The 12,930-nt window shown below is 34.2% G+C and overlaps 2 protein-coding genes across 6 annotated transcripts in view; one reads left to right on the forward strand and one right to left on the reverse strand.

Moving 5' to 3' along the window:
* On the forward strand, nt 1-3,719 carry LOC148617862 (uncharacterized). The gene is made up of 3 exons (XM_088585476.1): nt 1-342; nt 1,537-1,737; nt 3,469-3,719. The coding sequence occupies exons 1-3, from the start codon at nt 21-23 to the stop codon at nt 3,717-3,719; spliced, it is 774 nt and encodes a 257-aa protein (XP_088441602.1). The 5' UTR covers nt 1-20.
* Nucleotides 3,407-12,930, reverse strand: part of LOC148617863 (glycerol kinase-like) — a 27,713-nt gene continuing 18,189 nt past the window's right edge. For 3 of the 5 annotated variants that reach the window (XM_088585471.1, XM_088585474.1, XM_088585475.1), the window contains exons 11-19: nt 12,734-12,814; nt 11,958-12,036; nt 11,004-11,100; nt 10,647-10,731; nt 9,273-9,393; nt 8,881-9,012; nt 7,528-7,608; nt 5,852-5,945; nt 3,407-4,147 (exon numbers count right to left, since the gene is read on the reverse strand). In XM_088585471.1, coding sequence (XP_088441597.1) covers nt 4,132-4,147; nt 5,852-5,945; nt 7,528-7,608; nt 8,881-9,012; nt 9,273-9,393; nt 10,647-10,731; nt 11,004-11,100; nt 11,958-12,036; nt 12,734-12,814 — 786 coding nt within the window. In that variant the 3' untranslated portion in view covers nt 3,407-4,131. Of the gene's footprint in view, nt 4,148-5,713; nt 5,951-7,527; nt 7,609-8,880; nt 9,013-9,272; nt 9,394-10,646; nt 10,732-11,003; nt 11,101-11,957; nt 12,037-12,733; nt 12,815-12,930 lie in introns of those variants that run through there. The other 2 variants (XM_088585472.1, XM_088585473.1) reach the window with 2 other exon arrangements.

The raw sequence follows: 12,930 nt of genomic DNA on the forward strand, positions 1-12,930 counted from the left end.
GTGAAATTAACAATTTTGCCATGATGTTGACAAGCGGATGCATTCTGTTGTATGCATTCATGCATACACTAACTGTTTCATCGGAAGTAATTCGATATAATTCTAAAGGCATATTAAATCCTACTTTTACTGACCGACGGATAGAAGAAACGTATATAGACTCTAATCTCGTCGGTAGCAAATTATCGTGCTACACAATATGTAGAAATATGGCAAACTGCTTTTCGGTGCAATATAACGGTGTGATGAATAAGTGTGTGCTCTTTGACAGAGATTTTACCGATGTTGATTCTACGCAAAGTGTAGCAGAGACAGGCTGGCTATACTACTACGTGATCAAAGGTATTTCATATAGACTTATCTTAGATTTTATAAAATGAAGTGTTTCATAATTAAGCTTTGCTTATGTATAGAAACAACAACAAACATAAAGTTGCACGCGTTGTCGTGATAGGCATACCCATAATCATTGAGGAAGTTGATATGGTGAGAAGCCAAAATCAGTTTCAAAGTATACTCTATATATATGAAGCCACACACCAAATTTAAAATCATTTCATTTATTTGGGGCAGAGATAATTTGAATGAAATTCGAACGGACAGAAAAACGGACGGGCAAAATGATTTCAGAATACCACCCACGTGATGAGTTTGAGTAAAAATATTGAGCAAAAAATACCAAATGTTTACGTGGTCAAAACAAGTTTTGCAAAGATATCAAGTGGGTTGAAGTCTGCCTTGAAGTGTCTATATTTATTTTGTCTCTTCACGCTGTCGTCGTAAGAAATGTACAGATTTTTTTATTGCAAAATTTAGGCAAATAAACAGAACACACAAATGTATATACAGTTGAGGCAAAGTACATCGCAATCGTGGTATGTAAAAGAGATTCCAAATGCCTTTGACCAATATGGACCTTATTTTCGCAACTCCAAAGGTTGTTTTATAAAACCAACAATAATAGGCAATACACCCATATCTGAATTTAAAATGTGAATAGGTTTATTGGAAAAGTCCAGCTGGTTAAAACCTGAGCATTTATCAGACATTAGATTTTAAAAAGTCAGCTCTTAAACCATCATTAGTTTGTCAATTTGAAAAAGGAATGTTTCTCGTCGTCTAAGGCTTTGTCCCTGCTCACAGGGTATGTTCTTATAGCTACAAAGTTCCACTTCTAGTTATTGATCGCTTATGCGAGACTTTGTCAGTGTTTTTCAGCTATCCAAATCTGAAATTTTAAGTATTCTAATGGTTGAATATCTGTTTTAGTTTCTGCTATAAAATAAATAATTTAGATGTGTTATATTAGTTGGAAATTTTATCTTTCAATAGCTTTTCATATTTTCTTTAATAACCCTTTTACTTTTTTTAACATTAGACACTTGATTTAATAATAAGATTTTTCACGTGTTCAAAATCAGTTTTTTTCTGACTGAAATTCATTCATAACAGAAATGGAAAAGCTATGCCAAGTGTATAATCCCCCTTGTCAACTATCCGAAACGATTATTGTTTTGTGATTCTTCTTATTTTTAGATTATCCAGTACCAAAAGATGTTAGTGCTTGTGCAAGCTATAGTGGACTCTGGAAAGTTATTTGTGTTGGTTTCTGTTTCCATGTGAACGGAACAGTCATGACCCATACGGATGCCTCTGTAAGCTGTCACCAAAAAGGGGGAGAGTTAGCAAGGATAGACAGAGAATTAAAACAGAGATGCCTAACGAATATGCTGGATGGTAATTAAATTAGATGTTTTAGAAAAACCCACCTCAGAAACGACGATTTTTCAGTGCGCATATGCTACATTATTACGTAACCATTGTCCTTTCTGTATTTAAATCTGCGTTTTTGAGAAAACCATACACTAATTTACCACACAAATCAAGAACGATAAAGTGCCAGTTCACGTTCTCTACAATTTTACGCCAAAAGTGCAACAACCGAATGAAAAACTGAGCCTGGTCTGTAACAAATTAAAGTGAATTGGTAGGTTTTTGATATGCATGAATCACCTACTGCCTGGTTTTTACAAAGACTACTACTTAAAATGTCCTTAATAAGTTCTTTGGGTAACTCAAATGTAAATTGTTGTTTACCAACTTCTACACTAACACTTCTAACAATTTTGAATAACAAACATTAAATTAGCATACATCAGTCATATATTTGAGTTTTAAGTTTGGGTGTTAAGTCATGGTCAGTCTTTGCCCACCAGTCTGATGGCTAACCATCGAGCCTGCGGAAATCATGGGGACTTCCTTTAATTACACTTGCGTTGAATCAGTATGAAAGTTCAATTTTCAGTCACAATAAACTCGTGGATCACTATGCTGTATCCATCAGCGCCACGCGAACCGATTTTTTCAGCGTCTCAATTAGTTTTAATTTCCTCTTCCCCGGACGTGATATCTCATTGGCAACTTACCCTTCCGGCACACCTGCGTGGTCCATTTACTCTGTTTTAGGGGAGTCCGGGTTGCTCATTTACTTTTGTTTTTATTCGCGTTTTATGTAAGTTATTTTTGTGGGTTTACTGGTCATTATGTCTTTATCAACGTTCTAATCCAGTTTTTTTTTTCGACGGTTTATTTTTTGATGAAATGGAAACAGCAGGGATTTCGTATGAGCATTTATCAATTTTCGAATGGATACATATCTGTCTTTCCCGTCCTGAACTGTGCTATGACATGGATAGAAGTCTTCGATTGAAAAAAGTCGGCTTTTTAGATTCTTGGTCTGTACTGAATTGATAATACATATGAAAAGAAAATATCATAACCATCCTGCTCGTGCACGCATTACACCTGTTGAAAGGAGATGGATATTCCATGTCATACTGAATACATTACGGGCTTCTTGGATGTTCTTCTTCGACATTTTAGAGAATATGGAGAAATAATGCATTCAAGTTTAGATGTCGTAGAGGCTGACATTGATAAACCAACATAACTAATTGTTAGCGCATTTACACACACATTTTATGCTTAATATACAATAACACCTGATGTCACTCCTGGTTTTTGTGATATATCATATTAACAGTGCTTAATCCTTAGTTTTTATGTGCAATACATTGTATTCGGTTCGCTACATCGTGTACATTGTGTATTTAATTTGCATGGTTTCCTGTTTTCACGTTTTGGCCATGTTTTGGGATTTTGACGTATTTGAATCATCCCTTTGCTGAAGCTTCGGTCCCCCCTTATTGACGCTGGAGTGCATTATGGAACATTTTGATGAGTATCATTTTCCTTGGTTTCATCAAGGATTAACATATAGCTCTATATTTAACTCCTTGTTTTGGACTTTAAATTACTTAGTTATTTTATTATTTAGTCACTGGTTTGATCCCGAGATTTTACATATCAACAATATTTAGGTAGACACACCACGAAAATTTGTAACTTTGACTAAAATTTTATGTATATAATGTATATCTATACAGATGTACACATTATTTATTTCAGAATATCTTTCTAGTTTGACAAATCCATATCCGTACACCCATATCCAAGGCTCTCGAGAGAGTTACACCTCACCATGGTTTTATGACAATGGGGATAAAATAACGTACTTCAACTGGAATCAAGTGACACATCAGCCTGATAATAATCCAGGAGAAAATTGGATAATAGTAAATAGTCGGGACAATTGTGCTTGGCATGATCGGTTGAATGTGGAACTGAGGTCAGTCTGTCAATTGCACGGACAAGTTTGATTTAACTTGTGCCGTTCAGTTCTCGTGGAATTAAAACTGCCGATTTATCTATACCCAAATCACTATCCATTTTACATTATTTATCATTTATACCCAAACCACTATCCATTTCACATTATTTATCATTCAGGGCACGATTCAGCTGTTTGAATAAAAACATTGTATTTTAACCTAAATCGTTGGAGGTATGTACTCACAATACATAGAAAAAATACATTGCTGGCTTGCCTATAATTATTTATGTACTAGGCTGCAGTTTATATATAATTAATATTTTTCTATAGAGTCTATTGAACTTTAAAAGAAATAAGCATCACTGTGATTCATACATTCAAACGGTCGGCATTCCAATGGGAACAAATTGTGCTTCTTTACTTGCTGACCTATGGCATTCACTCTTATGAGGCTGACTTTATAGCTGATCTGATCTGAAAGAAAGAATATCGTTTGGCTAGATCCTTTGATCTCAGTTTCCGCTATATAGATGACGTATTATCTTTAAACAATCCTAATTTCGGGGATTTGATACATCGCGTCTACCTAAAAGAACTTGAGATAAAGGATACTACAGACACTGTGAAGTCAGCCTCACATCTTGACCTATACTTAGAAATCGACGGTAAAGGAAAACTATTGACCAAACTTTATGACAAACGTGATGACTTTTCATTCAGAATTGTCAGCTTTCCTTTCATCTGTGGCAACATCCTTTCAGCACCTTGATATGGAGTGTTCATATCACAACTCATACATTATGCCAGAGCTTGCCGAAACTACGCAGACTTTTTGTATCGCGCTAGAACTCTATCAAATAGGCTTCTGGAACAGGGTTATGTTGCTACAAGATTGAAGTCGTCACTACAGAAGTTTGATGATCGTCATCATGAATTCGTGGATCGTTATGGTGTATCCATCAGCACCATGAAAACTGATTTATTCAACGGGTCATAGTTTTCCTTTCCTCGTTTGTCTACCCCGGACTAGACTTTTTATGAGCAACTCGGCGGGTGTTTCTAGAAAACGGAGGACGCTTACCCTACCGGTGCACCTGGTCCATGCTCCCAGTTTTTTTGTGGAGTCTGAGTTGCTCATTTGCTTTTGTTACTTTGTATATATGATTTCAGTTACTTTATGTTCTTTGTTGTGTATGTCTGTTTTCCATGTCTGGTCTTTGTCCTTGGATTACATTCTTTTGATTACCGCTATAACATTAGTTCCCTTAACTACTCTTTCATAAATTGCCTGGAGGGAATTCCTACTTTGTTTATCACAATTATCCTACACAGCATTTCAGCACATGAAATACACCATATGATAAGTATATGAATCGAATGTGATCAATACAATGTATATGTTCAATAAACATTTGATCCTCATACACCATCACATATTATCAATACCATAGGTGACACTTAGGCTGTGTATTGCTTTCCCCTACAGGAGTGCCCTTAACACAGACGATGTCCCAACCAGGAAGGAAAATGATTTTTTGGAACCACAGTTACGGTCTTTTTTTCTGAGCTTTAATGCAAGATGAAAACAAACAGATGTTTTTGACAACAAATTGAGAGTTACATTCTTTACCATTGAAAACCGGCTAATACAGCTAATGTTGCTGTTGATGGTGGACCAACAACCAGTTGTCAGATCAGGGTTGGTGAGTTGATTGTCGAAATTTCTAACATCAAGAGAAATTTCATAATCAACGAGCTAAAGTTGTAGACTCGGTTTCTCATAAATTGTCAAAACAAAACCTAAAGCGTCATGCCTGTGTAATGGCCGAAATTCTAGCTATCATCTGTATATGGCATTAATAATTGTTACAAGAAAACATCATTACAAACATCACAATGTCGCTTATGATCAAAGAGATACAATCACACAACAACCAATCACCCCTTTCCATTCAGCCAATCCGTGCCTGAGACAAGAAATATTTTTCTCACACTGGCCAAGAAGTGTGAAAATTGATTAAAAATTAGAGAAATAATGAATCAGTTTGCAGGATGTTTATTTCTATAGTTCTCTCTTTATTACACATCTTTTTTAAAGATCTATAAACAAATAACAAGTGTATAGAGCTATAAAATAACATCAGTATAAAAACATCTATGGCAGGAAATAGGTATCACCTTTTGTCCAAAAGACTAGCTACTATAATCATTCCTAAACTTGTCCAAATATATAGTCCTTGTCCAAGCACATCCCAAAAGCTTCTTCTTGTCACTATGCTTGCAAGAAAAAAAACACAAGCATTAAAGGCTCTAATTATCTGTAATTGGGAAATTATTGAAACAGATCTTTTTTAAAAATCAAAAAATATGACTAGGTGACACAAAAACACAAACTCACACTTTGGATCATTTCAGATTACTTAAGGAGGTAGACCTAGGGTAAAGGACACAACTCTTACAAATCATTGGAACATTTGTATTCACCATTTTTCATCAATCTCATGTAAGCATCAAAGTAACTTGGACTGATTTCATTCTGTTTCAAATGAAAGCTTGATAGGCTCTGATGAAACTGAACATGGTACAAACATATCACTGATTTCAAGAGTTATGTCCTTTACCCTAACTCTATCTCCTTAAAGCTGCATTAGCTGCCAAATTTGTTCAATTTTGATTCTACTGAAATTTGCTGATTCAATGAAATAAATCTGTAGTAATGCAATTGAAGCAATAAATGTCAATAATACCTACAGAATATTGTGAAAACAACGTTTTTTTTTTTTTCATCAGAGAAGATCGATAGCTCTGATCTACTTATTTTTTGCCATTACATCTGAAGATTGCCAATAGGACATTCATCTGGGTTGAAAATACTATAACCTTTGTAAACAATAACAATAAGGGATACACAGGTAAACACATGTCTTGTTTTCATTTCATTTCATCTACTTCTTGATTAGTTTTCAAATAAAAAATGACCAATTTGTGCCACATTATATCACAATGGCTAAATTTCAAAAGGATCCTTGAGTTATATTCAAACTTTTTTCTTTTACTGCTTGAGTCCGTCGGTCTTCCTTACTGTTGAATTTCCTCTTTTGCTTTGCAATCAGATTTGTTATTAAAAAAGTGACCCTTACAGCACATGCAAGACAATAAATATATTGACACCAACTTCATGTATTTAATGCATTTTATTTGTGGATATGAAATGAAGTTATACAGGAGAAGTACAATTTAGTAGAAATAAATCAATGTTAAGGTATATTTCAACAGAAACAAAAATTTACAAAAATGACAGCTAATTCAGTTTTAATAATGGTTTATCTTGATACGGCAAAAATTAAAAGTGCATTTTTGTCTGCAATAAAACAAATAACCATTATGCATACCAACATTTGATCATTGGTAGGACTTTACTACGTGTATTAATACATTTCAAAATCAAACCTGAAAACAACACTGATGAAATTTAAGATGGAAAAAGGATTGCAATTTTTGCAGTTCTGAGAAATATTCAACATAATTAATATCAAAACACCCTTAATGCAAGTTTTAAAAGTCAGTTTCAGTAGTTTCTATATTAACAGGAATGCAGAAAAGCTTAGAAGGCAATAGCCTAAATGTCAAATATTTATTCATTTTTTCTTTGAACTTCTGACTTCAATCCTTATATCTACTTTTCATCGTGGAATCCTTCTAATATGATTTATGGAACTGCCTCTGTTTTTTTTTCTAACTTTGTCCTACCTTCCTCTCTTCTGTCTTTGAAACAATTATGAGCATTACTTTTTTTAAATTTCAAATTTTATGTTTGATTATCAGGTTTAGTTTCTAAAATAAACAGTTTTTACCTGGTGTGTCATCAGATTTTGTTTCCCAATGCATTGACCTTTCAACTGCTTGTTTCCAGCGAGAAAATCTCTGGTCCCGTACTGAAAAAGTGTAAAAAATTCCAAAGTAATTAGTACAATTCCATATAAAAATCAAACAAATACATATAAAAGTGGATGCTTTCTTAAGTAAATATGTATGAATAATCTCCCTTTTACAACATAGTGATCAAGTGCCTTCTTAGTAAAAATATCTTAAAAGAGCATAAAGGTATCAGTCTAAAGAGGATTTAGTATAAGTAATCAAACAAAGCAAAAATTCAAAATAAATAAACTGTGTTTTTCTCTCTACATCAAGAACATTTTCATTGAAGGACAAGTGCCAATATCAGGTAAATTCAAATTCCTGAAAAGGGATTAAATGTTCCTGTTGCAATTTAGGAGCACTGCAGGAGATTAACCTGCTTCAAGGGATTTAACTCACTTGTAGTAGTTCAGAAGAAACCTGTTTGATATACAAAGGTAAAAAATGTATCAGTTGTAATTGTAGAGTACCTGTTTGAGGTATTGAGACATTCACGTTTCTCATTTTAGCATTCGTGTATCGTTTATCATGCCTTTACACATTGTTTTGCGTTTGTTAAAATGCACAATAGAAGCATTTGTTTACACGCACGCTAGGAACATTCATTTCAACGGTAGTAGCGTTTGTTTAAACGCACCCTATGAGCGTTTGTTGAAACGCACGATAGAAGCTTTGTTAAAACGCATGATAGAAGCGATCGTTTATTTTTGTACTTTGATTATTTCCTAGATTTAACTGTTATTTTTATAATTTTTGTCTGCAAATAATTTATATAATTTAATTAATTTTTTTTAATATTTTTTTTTCTGTGTTCATTATATGTCAATGTTTTTATTTTTCTCCATATGCACAATATGAGCATTCATGTATCGTGCGTTTAAAAGCACGCTGGGAGCGTTCGTTTATCGTGCATTTGAATGCACAATGATAGCCTTCGTTTAAACGCATGATAGAAGCGTTCATTTATCCTGCATTTGGGTATTGAGCGTGCGGGAAACCTAAATGTCTCAAGGAGTGTATCAATTGTGATTGTTGAGTATCTGTGAGGTATGGATGGATTAAATGTATCAATTGTGATTGTAGAGTATCTGTGAGGTATGGATGGATTAAATGTATCAGTTGTGATTGTAGAGTATCTGTGAGGTATGGATGGATTAAGTGTATCAGTTGTGATCATGGAAAACCTGTTTATGTTTAGATTGTATCAGTTGTGACTGTAGAGTACCTGTTTGACGTATAGAGGGATTGTAGGTATCAGTTGTGATTGAAGAGTACTTCAGGTGACTAACCTGTTTGAGGTATAGAGGGATTAAATATATCAGTTGTGATCGTAGCAATGTCATTATTATTCCAAACATCCACAGCCATTCCTGCAGCCATAGCAGCACCTAAGGCTGTGGTCTCTGGCATAGAGGGTCGAACTGAAAATAGAAAAAGGTTCGTACCTGCAGATAAGAAAATTGAAAAAAATGACTTTCTTTGTAAAATTCTGAGTAGAACCTGAACAAATACAAAATATGGAAGATTGAATACAAAACAAAGTGGTAAAATGGTTCAATAGAACTTAGCCTCACTGAACAATATCAAATGAAACGACCCATTTTTAAGAATCTGTCAATGAGTGCAAAAACTGATAGGAAAATTTCTTTAGGGGAAGGGTCTTTTTGCTGCTCCCACTTACCAACAATAATGCCCATCAGATCAGCCTGTAATTGCATCAACAGACTGTTCATGGTCATACCACCATCAACCTGCAGCGACTCTAGAGGTATATTACTGTCCTTCACCATAGCTTCTAAAAGCTGAAATATAGACATACTTGAGGATGTAAATTGTAAACTATAAGTGTTGGAAGACATACTTTATAGATGTGTTGGAAGGTAAAGACTTTAGAGCTGCTGAAAAATGAAATTTGCAGCAGTGTTGGAAGGCGAACTTATTAAAGGTGTTCGGAGGTAATTACTAAGAGGTGTTTGATTTTTACATTGTAGAGGTGTTGGCAGGTAAACTTCTTAGAAGTGTTTGAAATTGTACTATGCAGAGGTGTAGGAAGGTGAAGTAATAAGAAGTGTCTGAAATTGTACAATGACATCTGTCTAAACCGAATCCGTTTCAGACTTTAAACTTGTTCGGCTTAGAAACGAGTTTGGTTTACCCCAGGTTAAAATACATTAAAATTGCTGCAAAAGGACTTCAAAAAGTATCTGGTTTAGAAAAGTTTTAGGATTGTTCAGGGTTTGGTTAAGACAGGTTTCACTATACTATGCAGAGGTGTTGGAAAGTTTACTTTTCAGAAGTGTTTGAAGGTGTTGGCAGGTAAACCTTTTAGAAGTGTTTGAAGGTGTTGGCAGGTAAACTTTTTAGAAGTGTTTGAAGGTGTTGGCAGGTAAACCTTTTAGAAGTGTTTGCAGGTGTTGGCAGGTAAACCTTTTAGAAGTGTTTGCAGGTGTTGGCAGGTAAACCTTTTAGAAGTGTTTGCAGGTGTTGGCAGGTACACCTTTTAGAAGTGTTTGAAGGTGTTGGCAGGTAAACTTTTTAGAAGTGTTTGCAGGTAAACCTTTTAGAAGTGTTTGAAGGTGTTGGCAGGTAAACCTTTTAGAAGTGTTTGCAGGTGTTGGCAGGTAAACCTTTTAGAAGTGTTTGAAGGTGTTGGCAGGTAAACCTTTTAGAAGTGTTTGCAGGTGTTGGCAGGTAAACATTTTTAGAAGTGCTTGTCAATAATCTAAAACTATTAACTAATGTTTACCTTTATTTGATGTACATAAAATGGCAATATTGGGAAAACATCTACATGTTTATACAAAACATAAACACAACAAAACAAAGAAAAACATTTCACCTTTAAGATTATTGAATCAATTAGCATTTTTCTAAATATAACATACAAATTAAGAAAAGAAAAAGAAAGCATTGTATTCAAACATAATTCTATAATGATATCTTAAATTCCATCAAAGCAATTTTGGTGAAGAGAAACCCCTACCTACAATTAACCTGAACCCAAATATTTATTTCTAAGATACACTGCAGATGATAATAGAAAATAATTAAGTACCTCTCTAGTCTGAAAACACACAGCCTCTAGTGCTGCTCTGCTGATATGTTCTTTGGTAGTAAACTGTGTCAGGCCACAAATTATACTGGAATAATATGTATATATTGTCAAACTCTGGGACATCCAATATTCTACAGATTCAAAATTTGGTCGTTTTTTTTTTTCTTTCTTAGCATTGAATAATTTGGGTATTGTTGAAAGTAACTTTCGAAATAACTTCAAATTTGACCGAACACTCAATAATATTAAAAATCTAATGAACACTGACATTATATGGGTCATGGGTTAATTTAATTTGGTAAAATTTATTTTATGATTGGTGGCTTAAAATCCTGAAAATCAATACTGGTAACCTACCCCCTGGCATCGTCCTGCCAATAGGGACAAAATAATCCGGAGAAAGCTGGCACAAAATAGCATCCATGGGTACTGTCTACCTTCTGTGCTAATGTTTCTGAAAAATCATGAGCAATGACAGATAGCAGTCAAATCAGGTTATAGAGAGAGTTGCAATGACTTTGTTTTGCAGAAAAGGCAAACAAACAGGCCCTAACAATATAGGTTTTATAAAAGAGTGAAATATGAATATCACAAAATATCAAATTAAGATATTGAATTTAAAAGCCAAAACAAAACAGCCCTGGTGAGTTTGGGTATGATGTTGAACTTTGAAAAGTGAGTTGACATTTTACGATTTAAGATTTCATAGACTATGCAACACAATCACGCAAGAGCCATAAGTAATATCATATATGTGCAAACTAGACATTGCCCCTCATGGGAATATGCACATCTCAATATAGTAATCAAGCATTCCATTAGGTTTCATAATAATCCTGCAAGCAAGTCATTGAGGAGGAGTTGCAGACAATGCAAGAGACCAAGTTTTGCTGAAAACTCTTAAGTTCAACAGCTGTCATTTCTACAATTTTTGTTCAAACATACATTCCTTACAGTATGCACATCTTCATGAGGTTATATTACATCCCACAAAGTTTCATAAAAATGCTGCAAGCTGCTAAGAAAAAATTTTGGACAGACAGAAGGACTGACAGACAACCAGACAGATGGACAGGGTGAAACCTATATACCCACCAAACTTTGTTTGCAGGGGGTATAATTACTGGTACTGTGTATTAATTTCCACCCAGAGTCTATGAACTTTTATTGTTCAGAAATCTATACACGTTTTTTTCATTATTGAAATGTCCTTTAAAACATATTTTCTCATTTTGTCAGTTGAAATAAAGATATTAAGGCTGCAACTTTTTTATGAACTCAATACACATGCATTGTAAAGAACCTGCCTACCTATTTCAGAAGCCGATTTGATAATACCAAGGTTATCTCTCAGCCATTTCACACAAGCACCAGCAATGGCAATAGCACCCTGAAAATACACTGGAAGTGAGAGTGATGTTTCATCTTTAATTGTTGATCATAAAAACAAAATAAAAGTGAGGTACAGATGAAAAAAAATTGTTTACAAAATTGTAGTAACTAAATGTCACTAATATAAAATGACAATATGAAATAACAAAAAGTATCTAAATCTTAGAAAAAGGCCATTCAAAAGTAATTTCTTGGTTCTTAGGTCATTTTTCATGATAACCAACAAAGGGGGGAAGCATTTCCTTTTTTATAATGTGTCTGTCCCCCAAAAGTAAAGAGGGTGATTTTTTCACAGTGATACATGTACCTATCTAAACAGACAATATGTGCGGCCCTATTTTTATTTCCGGTCCTAAGTACATGTATTTCTAGGCATACTTTGCAAGTTCTTTAATAGATTGTAATAAATTTTCCCACAGAATTGGGTAGGGTGACCATTTTTCTTGAAAACAATGTCGATCACTTTTTCTGCACACTGATCTTGAGAAAATTTTGTAAATAATTGCAAACACAAACAGGTTGGTTATAATTTTGTGTCACTTTAGTACAACTCCATCTAAAGAACATTCAGAGTGTGATTCATCATCTATTGGAAATTCAACCTTAAGTAGTCTAGAGGTGAAATTAGAACAAGCACATTTAACATCACTGATAAATTTAAAGTTATTTATTGATCAACTAAAAAGAAACTATACCTCTAAAGCATAAATAACTGGTTTCCCTTTCCCTAACTGGTATCCTACTGTAGTAAGAAGTCCTTGAGTTGATTGTACAGCCTGAAAAATAAAAAAAAAATATTATTCTCCTTCCTGGTAAGGTAACAAACCGTTTTGATTGGTTCAAAAGGGGACCTTCAAGGAGTCATACAGAAACAGAAAAAAAAAACCAACAT

Source organism: Perna viridis, chromosome 5 (assembly GCF_037379345.1).
Source record: "Perna viridis isolate PV_CMFRI_1.1 ecotype Kerala chromosome 5, ASM3737934v1, whole genome shotgun sequence".
In the NCBI taxonomy this organism is placed as follows: Eukaryota; Metazoa; Mollusca; class Bivalvia; order Mytilida; family Mytilidae; genus Perna; species Perna viridis.

What these genes read in the sequence shown, in the direction of transcription:
- LOC148617862 (XM_088585476.1), top strand. Translation starts at nt 21, where the DNA reads ATGATGTTGACAAGCGGATGCATTCTGTTGTATGCATTCATGCATACA. An exon ending in ATACTACTACGTGATCAAAG is followed by an intron (nt 343 to 1,536) that starts GTATTTCATATA and finishes TCTTATTTTTAG; the next exon opens with ATTATCCAGTACCAAAAGAT. An exon ending in CCTAACGAATATGCTGGATG is followed by an intron (nt 1,738 to 3,468) that starts GTAATTAAATTA and finishes TATTTATTTCAG; the next exon opens with AATATCTTTCTAGTTTGACA.